This window comes from Lycium ferocissimum, chromosome 4 (assembly GCF_029784015.1).
Source record: "Lycium ferocissimum isolate CSIRO_LF1 chromosome 4, AGI_CSIRO_Lferr_CH_V1, whole genome shotgun sequence".
Lineage (NCBI taxonomy): Eukaryota > Viridiplantae > Streptophyta > Magnoliopsida > Solanales > Solanaceae > Lycium > Lycium ferocissimum.
In genome coordinates this window covers 15,546,654-15,572,459 of record NC_081345.1, presented here as the reverse complement: position 1 = coordinate 15,572,459, position 25,806 = coordinate 15,546,654, and the positions used below count along the sequence as shown (strand labels likewise).

Here is a 25,806-nt window from a genome sequence, read left to right as displayed (position 1 = left end):
AAAATGAGAATATAAGAGTCATGCCTTTACGAAAGAAAAGAACTGGCCTTACATACCTTTACGTTTCGCTAACTTTATCGCTTGAACGCTTCCTTCCAATATTCACGTTTCTACCTTCAAGAGAGTTTGTACTAAAATTAGATAATCGAAGACATACTTAGGCTTAAGCTAAGGCTAACGAAAATTGGGTAACATCTTCCTTTATTTCGATGACTTCCTCCACATAATAAATAACTCCCAATATCAATAACAACACCCACAATATCTTAATCAACAACTCCATCAAGCTAGACATTATTGAATGCTCAGCATTCCCTATCAAACTCCTTTATAACCCTAACTATAGCACCATACCGTATCCGTCCTCATACAACGCCTCTACAACATCTTTAATACTATTTATAGCAAGATTATACTAATTACATATCAAGAAATATGATTTAAGTTAAGTCATGATTCAAGAATATCATTATTTTCATATTTGCACTCCATATTCTCCTCCTTTCCATAATCCAAGTCTTTCAATCCCCAATACTCTCAATAATATGAAATAAACATAAAACTAACCTTAATCACTTGGGAATAAACCTTGAGTCACTCTACTCTATTAGATTGAAATCCTCCACTTGCATGCCAAAGAAATTCCTACTCTTCACAAACCCTAATAGGCTTCCTAGTACATGAATCTCTTCGTCTTTGTTTTTTATCTTGATTTCTTGGTATAGATTTGTTGCAGAAAATAGAGGGAGGGTTTTAGAGGATTCTAGAGAGATATAGGATCTGTTTTTGGGAGAAAATAATGGAATAAAACGTGGGATCTTATATTTATAACCAGGGCTAGAAAGTTCCAGATCCGCGGGTCGATGAGCAGGTTCGACGGTCGACAAGCAGGGTCGACGGTCCGTCAACATGCCTCGTCGAACTGCAGCCTGAAATGTCTGAGCGCAGAACCTTGTCGACGGTGCCAGACGATGGCTCGTCGACGTGTCGACGGTCCATCCCTTAGGCCGTTGACGCTGACTGGTTTCAGCAGTTTTCTGAACTGCTCAGTTTTGCTCCGATTCGATTCGATTCGTTTCACTTCTAATTCCCTCGTAATGTAAAAAATGCATACTTATACTCCTGTACACATGGAAATATCTCGTGAGCAAAGCTCTGGTGCGGATTACCGAACCGAAGGTACACACCACCAATAAGCCAAAATCTCCTTGTAATAAAACGGGAGGTGTAACAGAAAATCCCAACAAAATCATATACACCTCATCTTAAAGTTGGTTTTAAGAAAGGACAGACTAAGAATAGGGTCAGAACAGTACATTTCACCCTCAAGAAGAGACCAGATTGCATTATCTATCACTTCTTCACTATGATCATTTCCTACTCAATATTCAAGCACCAATTAATATAAGATCTAGGCAGATTCAAATTGCACTCCTCTTCCCATTATAGGAAAATGAATGTCAAAGAAAAGTCACCCAAGGTCAAAATAAGGTCTAGCATACACAGAATCACAAAGATCAAAAGGATCATTTGAAACAGGACCACTCATTCAAGAAAACAAATCCTACTCACAACATTAAAACCTTTTCAAACCTCGGAATACTCTTAACTTCAAACTAAAGTTACTAGCCAGGTTATTTAGACATATTGAAACTAACATGATTCTAGCATATTGATCCTTACAGAAACCAGTTTTGACCAGAACCTTTGTATTAACACTAACTCTCATTTAAACATCCATAGGGATAACCTTGATGGTTCCCATGGTTATAGGAAAAACAGGATTTAGAGGGAAGGGCTTCCAGGTCGAAGCCCCTGAAGAAAAGATAGTGCAGGGTGAGGCCATTACCCCCCACCCTTTAGTAGACTTTCCTTATAAAAAGGGAGCAAAGGCTCCACCGGTCATCACCTCCAGTTCATACCTAAGCTTACCCTTTATTGCCCAGAAGCAACTCCCATTCTCCACCCCCCATCCTAAACCAAGTGACACACCACCAGGGTTCCCCTAAGGTTTAGGCAGTTAATCCTTTTGTTTTAGGCAAAGACCCCAACATGTGACTCTTCATTTTTTTATGGACTAAGTGATGTACAAACAAACAAAAGTCAGAAGAAACAACACATATGTGCTTAAACTCCAAAGGGTCAAGACAACTCTTCTCTTATGTCTTTTTCTAGTTATGACCATGACAACAAACACAGACAGCTCATCATAGAGGACTTTGACAAATTAGAACACAGATTTACTATTTTATTTTCTCATCTTACTCTTTTTGTCTCTCAGAATTAGGGAACTACTCTCATGAAACAGTTAAGACAAGGTAAGGGTCCCTAGTTTTAAGTTTACATCAAATGAAGGACATATTAGATCAAACCTTCCCTCTATGAGAATGACACATAATCATTCAAGGTCAGACAAAACTTCACAACACACTCAATCTCACCAGTTCAGGAAATCACGTAGAGGGATCATCCATATTAAAATAAGTTGACTCTTGGTACAGGATCAGTTAACTATAGTTCACAAGGTTTATCCTACCTCTAATTAATAATTAACAAACAATTTAGTTCAGATATCTAATGACCAAACAAGGTATTCACATTAAAACTGGACAAGCAACAGATGCCATTTATACTTCAACTATTATATTTTCTCAAATGACAAATGACTCAGGGTTTATTCTCAGCAATCATAACCAATCCTGAATTTTAACTCCAAGCAGTATCCTTCTAATCTGAAGCTCACTTCAGCATTTTTCTCCTATTTTTCTCTTAATTCGGTCTTACTCAAGTAAATAATCAAGACAAAGGATGAATTATTACACTAGTGGCCTTAAGCCAAGCAGAACTTCATTTAAACTTGATTTGTAAAGTAATACTGATTAATCATGAATATATGTTTACTGCAAATAACCACAAACCAACACAACATCATTAAGACATCAACTTAAGCTTTGCATGTAAACATTAATAACCTTCAACAAATCATTATTCAACTAAACAAAGAAGGTTATAGGAGAATGATCACAACATAACTTCAGACTAAACATAGCTCAAATCAGTACTACTCAACAGTCAAGATAAGTAGGAGAAAACCAAAGAAAATAATACTAAGGTAGATTAACTAAGCATAATAATATTCCTAAATCAAACAGACCATCATTCAAACTCAAACAAAGGAAAATACAAGGAGGCAATAACAAGATAAAAATGTTGCCTTTTTTTTTATGTGCAATCGTGTCAAGAGTTGAACTTGGAGCCTTTGTGCTTCCAAATCTCCAACTCAAACCACATAGAAAAGAAAGAAAAAAACACGAATATTTTAGAACTAAGGAAGACTCGAACCCTAGAAAAGGGCTAAGTCTTTAAAATTTTACTGTGAGCCTAAATTTTGAGTTTAAATACTCAAATTAAGGCTCTGAGGTTGTCCAAACTTGTTCAAATGGTGAGGGATGGGGTTCTATTTATAGAACCCCAAACTCTATTCCCAGACTTGAAATTTCGATGTGGTACCAAGTATATTTTCAGATGCAAACACTCAATATATGAATTAACGACTGAGATTCAAAGTAAAACAACACATACACGGTCGGATCTGATCGATTTGGGTCGATCCGAGGCATTTCCTTATTAGCCAATGAAAATGCAGTTCATACAACATCAAAATCAAGAAAATCGCATGCTTGATTCGAGAAATAAAAAGAAAAGTAAAATAAAAAGGAAAGTAAAAGTAACAAAGATTAGTACCTTGTTTGGGACAACCAAAGGATTTGAGGTTGAAACTTTGAGGGTTTCACGCAAATGAACCCGCAAAAGCCTGTTGTGGCTCTGTGTACTCTAAACTTTGCCATATTAGGAAGAAAGAGGGGAGAGAAAACAAAGGCGACTACTAGGGTTTTATGTGGGGAAAGGGGAAATGGATGAGAGAGGAGAGATAAAGGGAATGAAATGTTAAAAAGGGGTATTATCCCCTTTAAGTCGATGCGGGACTGGGCTGGGTCTTGATCCATTTTGGACTGGACTCGGTCCAAGTCATAAAGAAATAAGGATGGCCCTTTTATGTATATAACTTGTATATATATGTGTGTATATTTAATGTATATATATGCATATAAAGGGTAAAGTGGGTAATTTAATAAGCGGGTAAAACTAAAATATCGACTATTGATCATAATATTTCAATTATAATCAAATTAGGACATAATTAACCTATAAAATAATTTAAAATGCGGTCAATTGTGTAACTGGGCTAATTTTTCGAATATGGCCTTAATTGATTATTTCAATTATGGTCATATTTGGCCTAATTAGCCAATTAAAATTAAATTGCCCTAATGACCTTAATTAATTTGAGCCATTGAATTTGGTTATTTCAATCAAGGCCATTAAGAGGCTAAATTTACAAAAATGACCCCAATTTCCTTAAACCATGAATTAGTTAATTTAATTGTGGCCATAACAAAAATAGTCAAACAATTAAATATCAATTTGAAATAATGACCATCTAATTGATTAATTACCCTAATTAAAACATTTATAGACAATTATAAATAAGTTTGACAAATTATACAATTATACAAAATTAGAGATTAAGGGGTGAAATGGTCAATTATTTTAATTAGGGAAAAGAGTTCAAAACACACTCAAACTATGGCTAAAGTTGCCATAACACACCGAACTTTTATGGGGTCTATGACCTTCGTACTTATTTTTTATGTATTTTGTACGCCTTTATATGGTGACCTGTACAAGCGATTGTATCTACTCTCTTTGAGCGCGTAAGATTCCATATAAAAGTGAATATAATACACAAAAAATAAGTCCAAGGGGGTCATAGGACCCCCGCAAAGTTCAGGTGTGTTATGGCAACTTTGCCAAAATCTGGGCAGCAAATTACTGTTCATCTTCTTCATAGAGAACTGGACTGAAATTTGATCCTAATGCACTTCAAATCTCAACCAAACATCACCAAATTTCAGATTCGAATTCCTTTCGATGTTCCAGCTTTTGATATATCACCCACTCAAAATGGGGCTCATTTGCGGCAACCCGAAAATTCGAGTTCGAAGCTTCAAGCTTTGTTCATGGCAGTCATGGAGTCGTTCAGTTCTTCTTCACATTCCAGACGTCTTCTAAGCTCGAGTTCAGCTTCAAACAATCAGCAACCAAGAATTTATTCATCAAATCCGGAGTTTGAAGACCCAGATCTGAAAGCTTCAAGTCGAAACTCGACGTCCCTAATGGAGTTTTTGTTTACTGGTTCTACTATCTTAATTCACTATTATTAATCATGTTTTCAATGTCGACAATGTCACAAATCCTATATAATATCAAAAAAGACCTGTTTGATTTGGTCGTTACAATGGAGTTTTTTTGGGTTTGAAATTTTGAAAAGTGGAGAAATGAAAAATACCCAATTGAAGAATAATTAAATCTTTTATCCTCAACACAAAGGAAAGCAAAAGGCACAAATTCTTGAACAGGCAACACAAAGGAAAGCAAAAGGCACAAATTCTTGAACAGGCACAAACTCAACACAAAAGGCACAAAGCAAAAGGCACAATAATTGAAACAAATATTAGCTCTAACAACTGGAAAAAAATTTGGTCACTATAAGTGCACTTATAGCGACCGCATTCATCTCCCTTCGTTAAGAAGTGATCGCTAAAAATCAAATTTCCTGTAGTGGAGCGCGTGGATATACTCAAACGAGTTTGGGTGACTTTATCCATTTGAAAGCATAGATAATACACAAAAAATAAGTCCAGGGGGGTCATAGGACCCCCGTAAAGTTCAGGTGTGTTATGGCAACTTTGGCCATAGTTTGAGTGTGTTTTGAACCCTTTTCCCTTTTAATTACTCAAACTCCTTGAATTGAAGGGAATAATGTACTTGCTAATTTTGATTTTTGACAATTTAAAAATAAATGATTATTTTAATAAATGCTTTTTTTTCTTTGATTAAATGCGCAAGTATCTCCTAAATGTCATAAAAGGTACCAATTAATTTCTAAATAATTCGTGATGTCATAAAAAACCTTTTTATCAATTTAAAGGAGTAAAATATTGACCTGAACAATTTATAAAAATTATTTAAACCCTTTAAGGTGCATAGCTCATTTTATTTATTATCCAAGGACTCTGAATGATTAAAATAAATTATGGGAGATCAAAAATTAGGTGTCAAAAATAATAAGTTTCCAAACAAAAGTTACTTCAAGGCACTTTACAACCCCTAAACCGATGATCCAAACGTTTAAGTATACTTGATTTATTGAGCCTACATTAATGTTCGCAGAAAAGATGTCAGGTTTATATAAAATATTGATATTCCGGAGTTTTGAGACATGGCTAATATTTGGTCAAAGTATAAAAAAAACGTGAATTTCAAAACTTTGAAATTATATAAAGTGTGGGAAAAATAAAACTAACCCGTATTGCGCACAAAATTAATGCGCAATAGGACTTAACTGTAGCTGTCATAGTTAGCTGCTATTGCGCACTAATTTTGTGTGCAAAAGGCAATTTTGTAAACTTTTTTTTTTTTTTTTTTTTTGTGTGTGGGTTATTTTGGATCACAATCCCACTTTTGGGGTCATTTAAGTTGCAGACTCTTATATAAAAGTCGTGCAAAGACATATTTCCGGTTAATGGAAGTGCTATTTTTAGTTAGTGTGACTTTGTAAGAGAAAAATTAAGTTAAGTGATTTTATTGATATAAATATAATTAATTGTCTTTACTAAATAATTTCACATACTTGAGTGAACGTATGAGAAATTTATTCCTGCTTCTTGTAATTTTTTTTTTTTTTACCTCCAATTTCCAGTGTAGAAATTAAAGAGGCATTTTGCAAGAATGAGGTTTTTACTATATTGCATTACATGCAGCCTTATCCAGTACATTTAATAGCTTCCATGGACCTACAAAAAAAAAATTGTTCTAGAAATCCGCCTTAAAGTAATGGGAAAGACCGCAAGATGGTTACTGCTTCTGTCTGAATTCGACATCACGTATGTAACCAAAAAGGAAGGGCGATAGCAGAATACCTTGCACCCTATAAAGGAGGAACATGAGTATCATCTATATATAATATAAAGCTAGGCATAGACAAAGTGATGTGACACCTTTCTATGACCTTCATTGGTATTTATCTTTTTTTAAACTTTTTTTGAAATTTTTCCTAATTTTTTATTTTTTTCTCCTATTTTTATGTATCTTATTGTAACAACATTAATTAAATGCCTCAATAATTAATACCCTACCCTTCCTATTATTTTTTAGCCATTTTCTCTTCTGTTTTCCATTCAACTCAATTTAATGCGTAGAATTCCAAAAGTCACTATCAATAAACAACGTACAGTTGTTCCCCTTAATTGCAATTTTCCCTTCTTGTTTTGATTCAATTCAATTTAATATTTAGAAGGCCAAAAGCCACCACTAACTAAAAGTTAACGTTGTATGCCTCAATTGAAAAATTAAAATCCTCATTAACTTGGTTGTTATTAGTTCTATTATTGCAAAGGTCTTTATAAATTATAATACAACAATTTCATAACTCATGCAAACAACTCGTAAAATTCAATTGGCACCCAAGGTATTAAGAAATCACCGGAGGCGAAATCAATCACTGTGAGAAATCCCAACGTTAAGAAGCTTCATGCTTGATTAGTTTCTTTTCTTTTCACTTGCTTTTATGAGTTAAAGGGCTTTTTGGCCATTATTGTATATTGGTTGAAAATTTGTGGCAGTTTCACTTGATTTTATCATGTGCAACAAAAAATATTGCTTTGTAAGTTCTATATTTCTGTATTTTTACCTTTGAAAGTGTTGTTCACCTTGCTGATATTCAATTTTTTATTTTGTTTGTGGCTAAAGAGGATCATCGCGTCATGCTCTTTATAATTTATGAATTCAGGGGATTTGGGACTACAACATTGCAATCTTGAAAGTCAGCCTCTGTTCTCCTATCTCAGATGACAGATTTTTTGCGAAGCAAATGATGTGCTGGTGGATTATGATTTTCTAGAAGTGTGAGCATTTTGGCACATATTCTTTTCTTCTGTGAATAACTTTCATCCTCTTCTTATAGGAAAATAAAAATTGAATTTTATGATGTTTTGAGGTGTAATTCCCAAATTGCATGATAATAAAATATTAAGTTGTGTTTAATTGCCAAAGAAAGAAACACATGAACGCTTTAAGCATCATAAAAGACAACTTTTATTTTCCTATAAGAAGAAGATAAAAAGTTACTCATATAAGAAAAGAATATGTGTCAAAATGCTCACACTTCTAAAAATTCATAATCCACCCGCATATGTATTAATTAAACTACGTATTGGATGTTTTCACCAAAGCCCGATCACATGTTGTCAAACACCTAAATCAACTCAAAGTGGTATCCACATTAATGTTGTACATATAGCTCATTGGCTGCTTTTCCTCCCATGAATTTTAATTGTTGACTATAGATTCTTTTTATATGATAACTAAAGGAGTTAGGTTTTGTTCACAATTTTATTGCATGTGTACGTATGGAATTTACTTAAATCTAATACTTTTATATTGTCTATCTGGTTCTCCAATTAATTTTTGAATAATAATGAGTTTGATTTCATGAATGAGTGTCGTATGTATATGAGCAGATACTAATACCTCTAGTTTCATTGGCTCCTGAAATATATATGTGTTTTTTTTTTAATATTTAGAGATGTGCACATCCAGATTTTATTAGGGTTTAATACTTTTATATAATATGATCTGAGCAATTTACTAATTTCATTGAAGCGCAAACAAATGAACTATTATATTATACATATAAATGGAAAAGAAATTGTACTATATTTCATGACGAAATACTCTCAGAGATATTATTGTAGTGGAGTATATTCAGTAACACTAATCAATATCACAAATTGTGGCACAGTTGATGACAGTGCAATTTGTTTTACTTTTCGTTCTTATCATGTGTTATTTTTTTCCTTAACGGAAAAAAGATTAGTGTATAAATTCAACAAGAATATGACCGCGTGAAGTGCGAACAAATTTACTAGTTATATATTAAAACTACAGTGTGTCGCCTATCTCCAAATTCGAATAAAATTCCAATGGGTTGGTTCTATTCCTGTTGCTAATAGTTTCTTTTTATTCTGCGCTTAAACTGGGTAATCCGTAATAATGTGTATGGTTCTCCATATACCCATTTTTTTTTCACAACAAGCAACTTTATTATATTAACGCATAACCGATCTCAAAGGATCAAAGTATGCAGTAGCATCATTTACATTCAATTAGGAAAAACACTTTATGTAGCAGCGAAACAAAAAACTTGACTAAGATGTGTGTCAGCATATTCAAGATCTAGGAATATATAAAACATGTACATCTTCAAAAGAATTCACAAGCTTCCGAATATCTTCACAAGTAGTCTCTATCTCTCATGAGGCTACAATCCTTTTCCGTATTATCTTTACCATATTTTTTACGCCAGACAAGATTTGCACCTTTGACTATTCATTTTCAATAGGGTTTTTCAAAATTTCACGAATTGCTAGTGCTTCAACTAAGCCTGTCAATTGGTAGTCAACCGCCCACCTAACCCGCCCATACCGCCCGCCCCCCAACCCCGTTAGAGGGTGGTGGGGCTAAAAAAAAAATTAAATGGGGAAATTTGGGCCGGACATATTTAGCTTGCAGTCCGACCCACCAACAATCGGGGTTCTGGCCCACCGGGGACCCGGCCCACTTTGAATTAATTTTTTTTTAATTAAGTGGTATGTTAGTGTATATCTTGTATATGTTAATGGTATATTTGTGTATATCTTGAATATGTTGTTGGAATGAAGACTCCCAACGGCTATTTAAGTGCTAAAAATTATAAAAAGTTGAGAATGTGATACAAGACTACATAAGTAATTTAAAATAAAACTTCAAACTTAAATTGATAACATTGCAAGTTCAAAACATACAAACTTGAACGGTTAACTTATTACAAATGAAAAGTTCAAAACGCTAGCACCGACGGAGAAATTTAAAGAAGAGATAAACTTCAAAGTTCAATTTTGTGCCTTTTGTCCAAGTGCCTACGTAACGGACCGGTACCCCAAAACCTAGGTTCGTAATTATAGAGATATATTTGACCACAATGTTGACATTTAACATGTTCCTCGTCACTCGCTCAAAATGCAACCACACTGACTTGAAATTGATCTTGAGATTTGGAGGAGGAGGTGGAGGATTATCATTATCCATTAAATTTAAATTTTGAAATTTGAACTTGGAAGTTGGAAGAGAGAGAGAGAGAGAGAGAGATTTAGATGAGTAGGAAATTTAGGGAAGAGAAAGTAGGGAATTGTGAGGCAATATGGAGAAGAATGAATGATATTTATAGATTGAAAATAGAATAAAGATAATTTAAGAACTTGATGGTTAAAATAAAGTTGATAACAACTAAATTTTAAAGTATCAAACTTAATAAATTTTAAAGATTAATTTTTTTTTTAAAAATAATTAAAATCCGGCCCGCCCACTTAAATTTCACTACGTACTCCTACTCCGAGGCCGCCGACACCCCTTTCCCTCCTCCAACCCGCCCACTAACTACGCGCCCGCCCGCCCACTTGACAGGCTTAGCTTCAATGGTGATGACCTTCCCTATTGAGGGTGAATGCCATTTTCGTTTACACAATCTGTTTCTATATCATTCATCACTACTGCGGGGTGGCAAATTAGTATATTCATATAATTGTGTTCTATAGAGAAGTGAGGTGAAAGCTTTCTTAAGCCACCAAATGCATTTATTTTTTTCTTCTCATAACATCGGCTTTTTAATCCTATATTTTTCATTTGCCTTGTATTAAAAGTTCTATCTCCATGAGTCACACATCTTATGGAGCTTGGCCAGGTGACCGATCTTTGCTTTTTTGTGATAAAAGTGCAGCATTTGCGACAACACTATGTAATGATATATCAATTCAACAGGTTTTAAAGTTCAACTTGTTTGAAACCACCCCAAGTCCTCCGGTGTCTATCTAAATCATCCCCGTAAGTCACAAATAGTATTACTACAAATTTATACACATACTCAAAACCCAAGTAAGAATACAAATACTAAAAATTAAGAATTGAATTGTTACGTATTGGAGTTGAGCTTCAGTATTTTGAACTGCAAAAATTGAATGACCTGACTTCGAAGAAGCAGTTTTATCCGCTCATTTGAATTATGATTATATTTTAAATACATTGTAAATATTGATTAGAATTGCACTTAATTCAATTATTTTCCAAAAGAAGAACAACATTAGTAAAAGCGTATCTACACACTCCCTCCGTCCCTGTTTATGTGAAGCTCTTTTTTTTTAGGCAGTTTAAAAAAAGCGAGATCTTGCTATATTTACTAAAAAATTATAGTAACTTTAAATTTCTTACTTTATTTTAAATGAGATAATTTATAGCCACATATATATTTACTATGATAAAATTTTAGATGATAAATTTAAAAAATTTTCTAAACAGCTTCACAAACTCTCTAGTGGACCCAACTCCTATCCGCCTTCTACCGGATTTGATGAACTCAATAAAGTTATCCTCATTGCAACCTTTTCATGTGCCCAAATGGACCCACAGCGAACCCTATCTGGCGAAATGATACACTATTAGTGGACCCGACAAGTCCACGAGACCCCCCGCTTGCTCACCAAAAGTAAAACTCTTTTCCAGTCAAGAAGTCAAAACTAAAGGGTCCAAACATCAATTGATTTAATTTAAATTTAAGTATTTGACATATTAATTAAGTAAATTACATGGCAATATTATTTGTTTTTCTGTTTCAGTTTATGTGATTCAATTTTTGTTGGAAAAAGAATAATTCCTTAATAAATTTGAAATTAATATAATTTGAAATTTTTTATTTTATACTTAATAAAAAAAAATTATAGCCAAAAAAATATTATGACACTTTTAAAAACTCAAATTTAAAATTTGGCATTTCTTTTTTAAACTTACTGCTCAATCAAATAAAATCTCATCAAATTAAATGGAGAAAGTAATTTTCTTACACTGAAGTATATGAGTTAACCACTGGGTATGTTGTTGTCGTTGGTGAAGTATATGAGTTAAATCCTAAATAATTACTATAATAAATAATCTATTAACTTATTGAACAACATCCATAATTCTTCACAAGTTTAGTTCATCAATTCTCAAATATTAGTTGGTTTAATAAGCTAGGTTTTCAAATTTACTGTCATTGTTCAATTAATAAAGTAGTAATTAAATGATAATTTAAAATACTACTACAACAACATATCCGGTGTAATCTGGAAAGGATCGAATGTATGTAAACCTTATTTCTTTTTGGAAGATAGAAATATTGCTTCTAATAGACCGTCGGCTTCAAGAAACAACAACAACATAATAACAAAAACAACCCTGAAAAAAATTTAACGGAAGTAAAAAAAACCAAGAGAAAAATAATAATTTAAAATAGAGATAAAGTAATAATTTAGACAAATAGGATGTGAAAAAAATGTATAGAAGGGAATATGGATTGGAGAGAGTATCATATACTCTACTCCCCTACTTAAATTCCACCGCTGAAAACTCCCCATCTTCCTACATTTGAGGCTCTACTGTCTGAATCTCCCAAGTATATCGCTTCAAAATGCAAGATCCATCAAATCCAAACTCCAAGCAACAACTCAACCAAACCCCCTCATTTTCATCCACATTCCGTCCATCTCATCACCGTAGAGCTCACTCTGAAGTCAACTTCCGTCTACCCGAAGATCTAGATCTGGTACCCGACCCTTTCGATGCAGAGATCGGATCCGAAGATGATTTCTTCTCTACTTATATGGACATTGAAAAACTCGGTTCCGGATCTAACCCTAGCGGTGGTGGCGATGTTGCTGGATTCAACAATGCTGGTGGAGCTGGAAGTAGTAGTGGTGGATTGGTTGCTGATTGTGGTGATGGTGAGACGAGTTTTACGAGGCCGAGACACAGGCATAGTAATTCTGTTGATAGTTCGAGTTTGTTGCTGAGTGAGAGTATTGAAGCTAAGAAAGCTATGGCTCCTGATAAGCTTGCTGAGCTCTGGACCATCGATCCGAAGCGCGCTAAGAGGTAATTAACCACGCGTTCTTGCAAGGGTGGCTCAATAAAATTAGTGGCAAGTTCTTGAGTGTGATTTTGTTTGGGGAAGTCTAGATTCTCGTAGTAGATCTACTTGAATCTATATCTATTCCTGTGAAAATGATTTACTTTCAAAACAACTCTTAACTAATCACATTTTGTTTCAAAACGCGCCATAAGGTAACACACGTTTTTAACTCAATAAAATTAGTGCAAGTTGTTGAGTGTGAACTGTGATTTAGTGCTCGAGGCTTACCGAAGACTTGAAAATCTGAAAGGATACACGTAGAGAAGAAATTCAGAGTTTAGGAAACTCTCGAAGTAGATCTACTTGGATTTATATCATGATTTACTTTCAGAACAACTTTAATTAATCACATTTTTTTTTCTTACTTGGAGATCTCGAACTCGAACATATCTTACCATTTTAAAATTGATCTGCATTCCCTTAGTGTTAATGCACCAGTTGTACGCTGTATAGTCATTTGAATTAGGTACTTTACCAACAACATGACTTGTGCATGAGATCGAGGGGCTAAGCTAAGTAGGAAGTTAATAAAATGTTGACAGCTTTGCTAAAGATATTCATAAGTAGTGATTACGATGATTATCGTGAAGCCACGATGTCAAATTGAGGTCGAGACTTAGTGATCTAAAATAAAAACTGCATTTTTGTAGAAGCAAGAACAAGACGAATGCTAAAGCAGACCAACAGTAGGATGTCAAAGATCTATAAGTACAAGTCCTCATGCCAAGAAATGGTGTGTGTGTGTGTTGAAGCAGCAAAATGCTTTTTTAGATCAGATTATCTGTGGTATCTTCTTTCCAAAGTTACTAGAAGTTCCTTAACCAGAATGTTGAAATATGACCCTTTTTGCGTGGAATAACTCCAAGAGACTTGCAAATGCGTGTTGACATGAAATTTTCCAGAACAGAGAGAAAAACAGTTATTTTAATCAGAACTCGAGTATTGGTCATTTCTCATTTCTTTCCTAGAACCAGTCCGCACACTTCTTTCTCTTATTAAGGTTTTGTTTAGGAACTTTAACAATTAGATTGGATTTAGTTTCATCCATCTCATTAAAAGAGATTCTTCTGTCTTGTTTTGAGTTAGTTCTTACTATGTAGTGTATTTGGGTTAAACTGAAATGGAGCTTAAGCTTTACTAAATGGAGTTTAGTGCAAAATACAGTCTAATAAGACTAAGTTAGTCATGTACTATCTGTAAGAATATCAGTGCGTCCAAGTGAAGTCAATCTACTTGTTCTTCTGGACTAAACAAGCGATTGGTTAGGTCTACTACAGTACCACTGGATCATGTCTCTTCTGAGGTAACCTGCATAAGAAAACTTCTGAACTAGATTAGCTTCCACTAGTCCTGATTGGTGAGTTTCCTAACACTACTGAAGTATCACATGAGATCATTGTTGTTTCGTCCATGAAAAATGTCACCGTTCCCGTAAAACCAACATAGCTTTAGCAAGCTCTAGTGAGCTTTGTTTGTCCATTGTAATGTTTACACTTGGGGAACATTCTTTCTGAAGTAATGCCATGTCAATATTTAAATGAACTAATGCCGTGTTCAAGTACATACTTTGATGAAGTACCATGTGCAAGTTCAGTCAATTTATTCCCTAGAATATTTGGCTTCTAAGGTGGCCATCTATTAGGACCAAGATAGTCCAAAAGGAAGATTCCTTTGGCTTAAATCAGGGGCATTTAGTAGCAGAGGGTATGCTATTCCATGCCAAAACAAGTCCTGGACATGTGACAATCCTCTCTTCTGGTTATAGATTACGGAGTTGGCAGTTATGATTTTAGAAACCTTAGAAATGGCAACAGTACATGTTACCAGTTTCAAAAAAAAAAAAAAAAAAAGGAAAGAAATGGCAACAGTACATGGTATTTTGTCTGCTTTCTTGAAAAGTTTCTAATGTCAGGATATTCCATGTGCTGAATGTTTTGAACTGTAGTGAATTTAGGTAGCTGTTCAGAATTAGATCATTTGCTTTTTTCTTTTTTCAGTGAGCATGCTCCGCTTGTCTCAAAATTTAAGTCAAGCTACCACCGAGTCTGACGCACATACAATACCACATTATGTTTCTGATTTTGAGAATTTGTACAGGATTTTGGCGAATCGGCAGTCTGCTTCTCGCTCGAAAGAGAGGAAGGCCCGTTACATAACTGAACTTGAGAGAAAGGTTCAGACCCTTCAAACAGAAGCAACCACTCTTTCTGCTCAATTAACCCTTTTCCAGGTAATTCTTCCCTTTCGAGACTTGCAATATGTAATTCATAGGTGTGTTCACAAATTGTGTTCTACTCTCTATGGGATTTATTGGTCTGTCTACCATACGATAACAGCCCTTTGTGTCAGCAAAGGCTGTGTCTGTTTAAATAATTAGGAAGGTTGATGATTGAATTTGACCGTGAGAACATTGCAATCGTTCATTTTGTCTGAAAATTAGCCGTGTTTAGATGCAAGAACTAACTTCCTGCAGACAAATGGTAATACCTTTTCTCAGCTACATGTGTAACAAAATAAGTCTTTTCCTCTGAACTAAGTATTACATGCATGACAGTAATTCTCAAGTAGATTTGCAAATAATATCCTCTGAAATCTTCCTCTCATGGTGTGTGTGAGTGGGGTTTTGGGGGGGGGGGTTGTGCATATACAAAGGGAAAAAAGTACATGCCTCAAAGTAACAGAAGTTTTAAGATGTTGGTTAGTGAATTTTTTGTTTATCTCCCTCGCAATAACTGATACTTCACATCTGATAGTTCTTTCCATCTGCAGCGGGATACAACCCAGTTTACTAATGAGAATACAGAGCTTAAGCTCCGTTTGCAAGCTATGGCACAGCAAGCTCAGTTACGTGATGGTATGATTTATCTTTTCTCATCTTTTCAATTTTCTAGAATTTTATGTTTCTCAGTCATCTTAACATCATCTTGAAACTTCTTCCACCTCTTGGTCTACAAGATTGATAGCAAAACTAAATCTACTTTTACTTTACTAATTAACAAATAGAAAGTCATAATGAAGTTCTGTCTGCTTTATTGGGATAATAACAGTTCAAGATTATGTTTAACTAGTAAACTAAACCGCGCTTCGCGCGGTCATGAATAATTTTTAATAGCATGTAGATTTTAAAAAATAATAATAAATGCAATTTCTGATTTAAGAGAAGTGTCGTGTCACCTCTTTAAGACCACATTTTTTTTTAACAGAGCATATACATAAATGTTAAATTATTTAGAATAAATAAATAACTATAGGGACAGCCAAAAGATGAGATGCCGAAAAAAAAAAAAAGCACATAAATGGATGTTCAATTAAGTAATAAATAACTAATTACAGAAGAATGAGAAAAGTTGAGAGTAGTTAAAGAGACTCCTGGGTTTTTAAAAATAAGGTGGTGAAAACAACAACAGCAAAAGAAGAATGAGAAAAGTTGAGTAGTTTAAGAGACTCCTGAATTTTTAAAAATAAGGTGGTGAACGAAAACAACAACAACATAAAGTAGCAAGCCTCTTTTCTTGGACTGTTGTCATCAAATATTAGATATTCCAACATTCATATGCATCTATACTATATATTTTGTTTCAGAAGGAATAGGTTTCAAAATACTCTGTAGAAAATAAAGGATCACATTTGTGTCGTCCCCTTTCCCCAAGCAACAATACTATTATCATGAAATAAGTGAAAGAACATCTATGAAAATGCTATATTATTCGTAAGTCCATCAATCAAAATAAGTGTTGAGACACACAGCCACCAAGTTGTTTCATAGCCATCTCAGAATGAAATGAACCAAACTGAAACCATGGTGAAACCTTAATCCCCTATGTCAATGGATAAGGTTATTTTTTCCATGCACCGACTTTCATAAAAAAAAAGAAATATTTTCCTATTGGCTTTAAGATCTCAAGGTTTAAGAGACGGGATCAGTGAAAACCGAAGACTGGAGATATTTTTTATAGAAGGAGATGAACTTACCTCAAACATATCAATAAGCTAGCTAGACTTATATTACTATTCAAGGGTGAAATTATTGCTGAAGAAGGGTGATCAGTTGAATGCCTTTACTGGAAACTTATACTATATATATATATATATATATATATATGAGGAAATGTTTCCAACTATTTTATAGTTCTATGATCAGTGCAATTTTTTGGGGAAAATTATTACGAATATATGGTATTATGTGGTAATTAAGTGAAATTAAAGTAGCAGTGCAGTAATGCAGTTTCTTTTCAGTCGTGGAGTCTTGACGTTTATCCTTGACCACTATTCTTGGAGCGTTACGAATAGAGCACCATTACTCTAAAAACCTGTTAAATAAAGAATGGAAAAAAAATCACCATATGATAGTAACTTATAAAAGGGCATGCAAACTTTGAAATGAAATTCACTTTTGCATTATATTTGAGATCACGGAACATCATATTGAAAATGAAGAACAAAAGTTAATGAATCTCCTCAATGATGTGATCATAATCATATATACAAAAACTTACCTTAAATATCCTTTATCATTGCTATTGATTGTTGTCTTCATGGATGGTTCATAAAAGAGGAAAAGAAGTAGAAGAACATGTTTGAGAAGATGTCAGAAGGTGGAGGTCTGTTATTAAATATTTGTAGTTATTATATGAAAAGAAATATACTCCAGTAGGGGAAGATGAATTGTCCTCTACCCTCCCTGCGTTACACTTCTTTTTCGAAACGTCACCATTCTTAAAATAATTAAAAAGGAAATTAATGAGACTAATTAAGAATTGAAATTAATGAGACTTATTTAGAAAAGAATTAAGGCAATATAAAAATGATAAAATTAAAGGGGTTGAAGGATTTATTAGGTTGATTTGTCTCTAAAAAGAGCCAAAAAAATTGAGAAAAAAAAAGATAAATATGAATTCTAGCCAAAGAAAGATGCCACATCACCTTGTTTGTGCTCAACTTTTGATATTCCTACAAAATGGACATCAAATTGTCTCCAATAGATTTAAAACATAAATAGGAAAACAGTTCTTTGCAAAATTTCTCCGATCTATAATAAAGGCCACGACAAATTCAACATGCCATACTAAAAGGGGTATACCGTTGTCGCAGTACTACTACTAACAAAAACATAGCACAACATGTTACCATAATGAATATTCAAAAAACATATAAAAATCACCATTTATACATAGATAAATAAAATGCTACTAATGTGAATATTATAACCACAACATAATTTATCTCCAAGCGGGTAAAGAAAATATAAATTACAAAACGAAGAGTATCAAAAGGAAAGAATACTTATCATGTGTATCTTGAAAGTAATCGCTATTCCATGAACAAATGATCGCCGTTAAAATAGCAGTTTGCTCCAAAATTTTAACCTTCAATACCTTAAAAATTCAAGGGACATCTCTAAGATCAGAGAGAGAGAGTGCACAAGGTGATAATTTGACAGAACTCATTTTTTATATTGAAGAACAACTCTTAATAAAGGACAACAAAAACTTGTGCAAGAGCAGTACTTAGCACAACCAATCAATTAACAAAGAAGGAAAAAAGAAACATAGGAAAGAGAGGAATGATAGCAAAGAGATATCCAAAAATCTGGAGACTCAAAGGTCTCCCCAGCGTTTCATGATACGAAGTAGGCAAGATGGAGCCTTTATACATTCATATTAATGAGTTCCGGGTAGTCTTAAAATCCAAAATTAATGTATGATAAGTACTCCATGTAATAAAGAAGGTTAAATGATTAGTTTCTTCGCCTAAGTAACCTACCTAAATGGAATAAATAAGAGAAGATAAAGAGTCATTGTTAACCTGCACATGTGTATAAATCAAACATTACAATTTAGGGAAGGCAATGGAGAAGGTATACAGGCTGCATTAATCCCACGATTACAACCATGAAACCCACGACTACACACATTAACCCCACTTTAGTAGAGGAACTTTATGGCCTATAATTAATAGAATAAGTTTAATTGAATTATAATGATAAAAAAATAAGAAAAAAGCCAAAAAAAAGGAGAAAAAAGATAAATAGAAATGGAGGCCATAGAGAGATGCCACATCACCTTGTCTATGCCTAGCTTTATATTATATATAGATTTCATTTATCATGAGAACAGTTATTAATGATGTGTGTCTTTGTTATGCTGTTCCTGTAATACAGCTCTGAATGAAGCCCTAAAGCAGGAAGTGGAAAGACTTAAAATGGCTACGGGGGAAATGTCCTCCTCTTCAGATGCATACAATTTGGGGATGCAACACATTCCATATAACCAATCAGCATTCTTTTCCCATCAGCCACAGTCAGGACATAGCGAATCGCAGAACATACAGATGCAGCAATTTCATTCCCTCCAGGACAGCTTGTTGACTCCTAATCGCCGTTTTGCAGGCCATGTACAGTCTCTCCCAGATACAATGCAACAGGATCCCCTTGGTCGTTTTCAGGGTCTCGATATCGGTGGCAGGGGTATGCAGCATCTTGTCAAAACTGAAGCACCTTCTATTTCTGCCAGTGAGAGCAGCAGTACATTGTGATTGCGTTGCCAACTTGTGCAATCACCCTCCCGACCTTATTTATTGGAATTGTTCATAGACTGACACATGTTTAACATCCAAAACTTGATATTCAATTTTTTTGATTTTTTATTTGTTCCATTTGACTTCACAGTCTTAGGCTTCCGTAGCTTCCAGATGTCTTGTTGTGTTTTTTGATTTTGCGTCTTTTTTTTTTTTCGCTAGTCTGAATCATTTCTTGTGATTTATTCATGTAACTTTAAAGGAAGGTTGTTACCGCTGCTCAATGGCCGTATTTTTATGGTGTCATGGTCTTTAGCGTACTTGAATTTGTGTTGGATCTTTAAGGTGGCATTTGCTGAAAACTTCTTATGAGTTCCAACAAATTCTTTTTCAACTTAGCAAATATTGTTTCTCAAAATTTTGAAGCAACCACCACCTTTGTTCGAAGTGAGTATCTTTTGATTGTGCCCTCAACTTTCAGGTTAAGTGTTGTATACCTCCATAATTCGTACTGATACTATACACTATACAGTTAGAAACTCCTCTCTAACCATCCATCCTCCCCTCTCCCCTATGAAACAAATTAACAAAGACAGAAAATGGATAAGTTTTTGAGGTCGTTTTTTATGAGTTTGCCGGAGTAAGAGGAGTTAACATGGATAATGCACTAATGCAGGGTTCCTGTGGTTCCCTGTTCATTAATTAGGTACTATGTGGAGAGTATCGGAGTGCTTAGTTTGTTTGTTTGTTTGTTTTTTTTTGGCCAACAAAAAGTCATCAACGTAGCTAACTACGAAATCAAAACGACTTGCTTTCTGAGTCACATGCATCTTCTAAGTCAGAGAGACATGTACCATATATTTACTGCATATTTCTATATGAAGTTTCATCATATCGTCTTTATCCACCAAGAAACATGAAAAAATAAGGAGGAGGAACAAATAACTAACTGGTCACGTTATGGGACCATATATTAGGGCCAAATACCTAAGCAGATCATTGAAATTCACATGGCAGACGTAGACGAATAATATATATATATATATATATATATATATATATATATGCACATGCCAGTGAATTGATCTGCGTCTCCTTGGAAGATCATGTGGGGTTTTCTTGTGGGTGCTCTGACTGACTATATTATTAAATAGTAGCCACCATTTGCAAACATGTGTCTTCATTAATCTTCTTTGATATGTACTCCATTTTTATGACTAACAATAGAAAGAGATGGAAGGTTTACCCTTTACACACAGTTTTGTTTCGTTTTAACATATACAATTTTTTTACCCTTTACACACAGTTTTGTTTCGCTTTAACATATACAATTTTTTTTAGCTCATAACCCATTTTTTCGAAGATTTCCAGAAAAGATACAAGGTAGTACTATTTTTTTTAGTCAAAGTTCCATCATATTGATGGAGGAGTTAGGCAAGTCTCTCAACTTGTTCATTTCAAAAATGATAATTACACGGAGGAGGACATAAATTTTAGCCTCGCTTACATGATGCATTTAGATTGAAAGACTCCAATCTAATAGCTACCAGCTTAGAGTACATGTACAAAAGATTGAGGGACTCCACCCTATACAAAGCTGAGTTTTTGGAGTGTAAACTACTACTACAGACAAATATGCAGCTATATGCAATCCATAGTAATCAGGTGATGCCTTCATTGATACAAAAGTTGTTCTTCTTTGGTCTAAACCTGAAGTTAGGCATACTATCTTGATCAAACAGCAAAGAAGCTCTAACCTGATTGAGAAGAGAAACAGTTTCATTGAAGATAGTAAGAGATTTGTTAAGGTACGTGCTACTTATTAGACTATTAAGATACAATAACAGACTATTAAGTAGATTAAATATTGAGGTGCCCATAAATTGATCCGGACATGTTGATTTAATTTCCCCAACCTCCTTGAAGTTGTTCGTTCATCTTTAACCTTGGCCTTTTAGCAACATTTGACAATATGTTCCGGTACCAGTGCCCATGCAGTTCCATGTTGTCAGCTATAAATTGGTTTGACTATCGTTCTTGGAAGTTAGTATGGTCATTGAAGCTATCTTATTTTTGACGTTGTTGTCACCTAACAGACTAGCTCAATTTTAGGAAAACTAGAGAATATAGAAAAAAATTGTCATTAAGTAGAAACAGCAAATTAAAATTGCAGAAAAACAAGGGAAAGAAATTAAAGATAGGATTGAGAAATGCATGTGCTGGGAGTCTATAGTTTTGGAAGTTGATGTGCATATTGGTCATTTTTTTAATGACCTGAAACCAATTATACTACTAGTAATAAACAGAGTACATAAGCAGTATATATAGAAAATTAATTAAAGGAGAAATTTCTCAGCAGCTTTTATGACTGAGCACTGCAAATTTATCACTATGTACTATACTCACTTTCTGCCTACCATATCTTAAGCCCCGATTTCTGCTTCAAGTTTACTACTTGTAAATATAAATAGCCCCTCCATATCCCCCTCAACTGGTATTAAAGCTATTTAGTTACTATCTCTCATCCTTCCTTATTAATTAACTCTCAACTTCTCTCATCAATGGCTGTTCCTGCAACATTCTCCACAGTATACTCTTCTTTATTATTAACACTATTATTATTAAGCTTTTGCTTCTATGGGACTTTTGCTGATTATGGAGGCTGGCAAAATGCTCATGCCACATTCTATGGAGGGGGTGATGCTTCTGGCACAATGGGTATGTGCAAAAGATTTATAACTTTCATTCCAAACTACGCCACCATTTTGTTTTGTGCGTGTTAGTTTGACTTGATACAGAGTTTAAGAAATTAACGACAAACTTTTGAATCTTGTAGTCTTAAACTAAAATGTGTATAATGTATTGAACTGTCCTTTGAATTTTGTGATCTTAAACATGTCACATGGAATGTTATAATTAAAAAGTTACTAAATATAGAAAATGACATTCTTTTTAGAACAAATTAATAACAATAAAGTAAGACACATAATTAATCGAAACAATGAAAATAATATATTCTTTGTGAATGATTAAACACTTCATAAGTAAACTCAATTAATACTTAAATAGTAGTTGAAAAAGGATTATACTTATATACACTAATAATATAAATCTCAGTTATTAGTAGGTAACATGCCTTAATTTAAAATTAGAAATCTCAGTTTTTTATGGACAGTTTCTTGTACTTATTGTATAGAATACATGTTACTCCCTTCGTCTCAATTTAAGTGTTTTACTTTCTTTTTTAGTATGTCCTAAAATGAGTGCCTCTTTTTATATATAGTATGTTGGCAATTCAAACATCCTATGACAAGTTTATAAAGATCTAAAGGACATTTTAGTATATTGTACACATCTTTATTTTAAAATAACAAAATTTAAAAGTCTTATTTTATCTCTTAAATTTCGTGTCTTGTCAAACTAAGACACTTAAATTAGGACGGAGAAAATAATATTTTGGAACATGTATGTAGGTGGTGCTTGTGGTTATGGCAATTTGTACAGCCAAGGATACGGAACCAACACTGCAGCACTAAGCACAGCACTGTTCAACAATGGCTTGACATGTGGGGCTTGTTACGAGCTCACTTGCATCGATGACCCTCAATGGTGCATTCCGGGAACTATTACTGTCACTGCCACAAATTTCTGCCCTCCAAATCCATCAGAGCCAAATGACAATGGTGGATGGTGCAATCCTCCTCGCCAACACTTCGATTTGGCTGAGCCTGCTTTCTTGCAATTTGCCCAATACAGAGCTGGAATTGTCCCTGTATCTTACAGAAGGTAAACTTTAATCTTATAAATAAATAAAAAGGCGAATACATATACATTGATAGCCTTTTCAATTTGTCAGTAAATTTTATTTAGACACTCAAACTACGACTTGTTCCAATCGAGCATCTGAATACATGATAACGTATTTCTATTATACACTTTCGACTCATTATAGGTAACTAAATTAGCTAGTAACATAATCAATAGGGCAAGTAACCTTTAGCTGCAGTTTAGATTGCACTAACAATGCACAAATTTTATTATACTGTTAGTGAATATAAATTAAATCTAAAAAATCATGTGTAAGCAATAATTTAATATCTTATACTCCAGTAAAAAATTCGCAATTACATCTTATACTCCTATAACTTTAGTTCTCAAGAAATTGCTGGCTGACACGAAGTTCTATAATGGTTTTTGACAGGGTGCCCTGCAACAAGAAAGGAGGAATAAGGTTTACAATTAATGGAAACTCTTATTTTAACTTGGTTTTATTGACAAATGTTGGAGGTACTGGGGATGTTAATTCAGTCTCTATTAAGGGGTCTGGGTCTGGATGGCTGACAATGTCAAGAAATTGGGGCCAAAATTGGCAAAGCAATTCCTATCTCACTGGTCAGAGTCTTTCATTTCAAGTGACTACAAGTGATGGAAGGACTATTACAAGCTATAACATTTCACCCGCTAACTGGCAATTTGGGCAAACTTTTGAAGGGATTCAGTTTTAATTTCAGCAACAAACTTTAGCTAAAAAAAGAAAAAGAGATAATGGCCAAAAACACACTCGAACTATCGTGGTTTCGTGAGTTTCACACCCCAACTATGGGCTGTTCTCTTTTCCTACTTGAACTATCACCATCTATGTATTAAAACACACCTCGAGTAGATCATTATAGTTCAGACAAGAAAAGGGAACAAAATTGATCTGATCAGCTTCTAGATTTGTTTTAATACATAGATGGTGATAGTCCAGATATAAAAAGAGAACAACTTATAGGTGGGGTTGAAACCCGCAAAAAATGATAATTCAAGTGTGTTTTTGATCATTAACTTCTAAAAAAAAAAAGCCCAACTTGTCAAATTTCACTTTTGGTGTATGGCTCTTCTGATGTGGTGTGCCTGGTGGTTGGTTACTACCCGCTTAGGCTTATAGAAACTGTAAAGACTGCATTTTGAGCTTTTTTTTGTTTTAAACTGCACGTTTCTATCATTTTCACTAATATACGTTGGGGTGACATTTATCAAATAGAGGGCCACTTTTCTATCACTTTGATATCCTATTTAATCATTGTTAATAAGTAGAATTGGGCAACTTATTGTTATGTTATAGGAGTAGTTTCCACATATCGTTTGGCCCTTCTCTGTATTAATTCTATATGTTCAAGCTTGGCATTTCTCTGTTATAAAAAGAAGCTTCTAGAAAAAGATATTCATAAAATTGATCTTCGGACTGGAGGAGGAGGTGGAGGATTGTCATTATCCATTAAATTTAAATTTTGAAATTTGAACTTGAAAGTTGGAAGAGAGAGAGAGAGAGATTTAGATGAGTAGGAAATTTAGGGAAAGAGAAGAGTAGGGAATTGTGAGACAATATGGAGAAGAATGAATGATATTTATAGATTGAAAATAGGGCCAAAGTATAATTTAAGGAACTTGATGGTTAAAATAAAGTTGAGTATAATTTAAGGAACTTGATGGTTAAAATAAAGTTGATAACAACTAAATTTTAAAGTATCAAACTTAATAAATTTTAGCATTAGAATTTTTTTTTAAAATAATTAAAATCCTACTGCTACCACTTAATTATGTCCCCTACCCGGGTAGGGGTGGCAGCCGACACCCCTTTCCCTCCTCCAACCCGGCCCACTAACTATGGCCCGACCCGGCCCACTTGACAGGCTTAGCTTCAACGGTGATGACCTTCCCTATTGAGGGTGAATGTCATTTTCGTTTACACAATCTGTTTCTATATCATTCATCACTACTGCGGGTATGGAGAAGGCGTGAGGCTTTCAACTTGTCAAATTTCACTTTTGGTGTATGGCTCTTCTGATGTGGTGTGCCTGGTGATTGGTTAGTACCCGCTTAGGCTTATAGAAACTGTAAAGACTGCATTTTGAGCTTTTTTTGGTTTTAAACTGCACGTTTCTATCATTTTCACTAATATACGTTGGGGTGACATTTATCAAATAGAGGGCCACTTTTCTATCACTTTGATATCCTATTTAATCATTGTTAATAAGTAGAAATGGGCAACTTATTGTTATGTTATAGGAGTAGTTTCCACACATCGTTTGGCCCTTCTCTGTATTAATTCTATATGTTCATGCTTGGCATTTCTCTGTTATAAAAAG

The 25,806-nt window shown here is 34.2% G+C and overlaps 2 protein-coding genes across 2 annotated transcripts; both read left to right on the top strand.

The window, feature by feature from the left end:
* Positions 1-12,544: 12,544 nt before the first annotated feature.
* Positions 12,545-19,981, top strand: LOC132051616 (transcription factor RF2b-like). The gene is made up of 4 exons (XM_059442773.1): positions 12,545-13,122; positions 15,257-15,389; positions 15,929-16,013; positions 19,320-19,981. The coding sequence occupies exons 1-4, from the start codon at positions 12,659-12,661 to the stop codon at positions 19,691-19,693; spliced, it is 1,056 nt and encodes a 351-aa protein (XP_059298756.1). The 5' UTR covers positions 12,545-12,658; the 3' UTR covers positions 19,694-19,981.
* Positions 19,982-20,827: 846 nt separating this feature from the next.
* Positions 20,828-24,519, top strand: LOC132051617 (expansin-A2-like). The gene is made up of 3 exons (XM_059442774.1): positions 20,828-22,393; positions 23,149-23,461; positions 23,877-24,519. The coding sequence occupies exons 1-3, from the start codon at positions 22,237-22,239 to the stop codon at positions 24,178-24,180; spliced, it is 774 nt and encodes a 257-aa protein (XP_059298757.1). The 5' UTR covers positions 20,828-22,236; the 3' UTR covers positions 24,181-24,519.
* Positions 24,520-25,806: the final 1,287 nt, after the last annotated feature.

Excerpts from the sequence above, each read along its gene's own strand:
- LOC132051616 (XM_059442773.1), top strand. The coding sequence starts at position 12,659 with ATGCAAGATCCATCAAATCCAAACTCCAAGCAACAACTCAACCAAACC. Across the intron at positions 13,123-15,256 it reads GATCCGAAGCGCGCTAAGAG|GATTTTGGCGAATCGGCAGT; the intron begins GTAATTAACCAC and ends GAATTTGTACAG. Across the intron at positions 16,014-19,319 it reads GCAAGCTCAGTTACGTGATG|CTCTGAATGAAGCCCTAAAG; the intron begins GTATGATTTATC and ends CCTGTAATACAG.
- LOC132051617 (XM_059442774.1), top strand. The coding sequence starts at position 22,237 with ATGGCTGTTCCTGCAACATTCTCCACAGTATACTCTTCTTTATTATTA. Across the intron at positions 22,394-23,148 it reads TGATGCTTCTGGCACAATGG|GTGGTGCTTGTGGTTATGGC; the intron begins GTATGTGCAAAA and ends ACATGTATGTAG. Across the intron at positions 23,462-23,876 it reads GTCCCTGTATCTTACAGAAG|GGTGCCCTGCAACAAGAAAG; the intron begins GTAAACTTTAAT and ends GGTTTTTGACAG.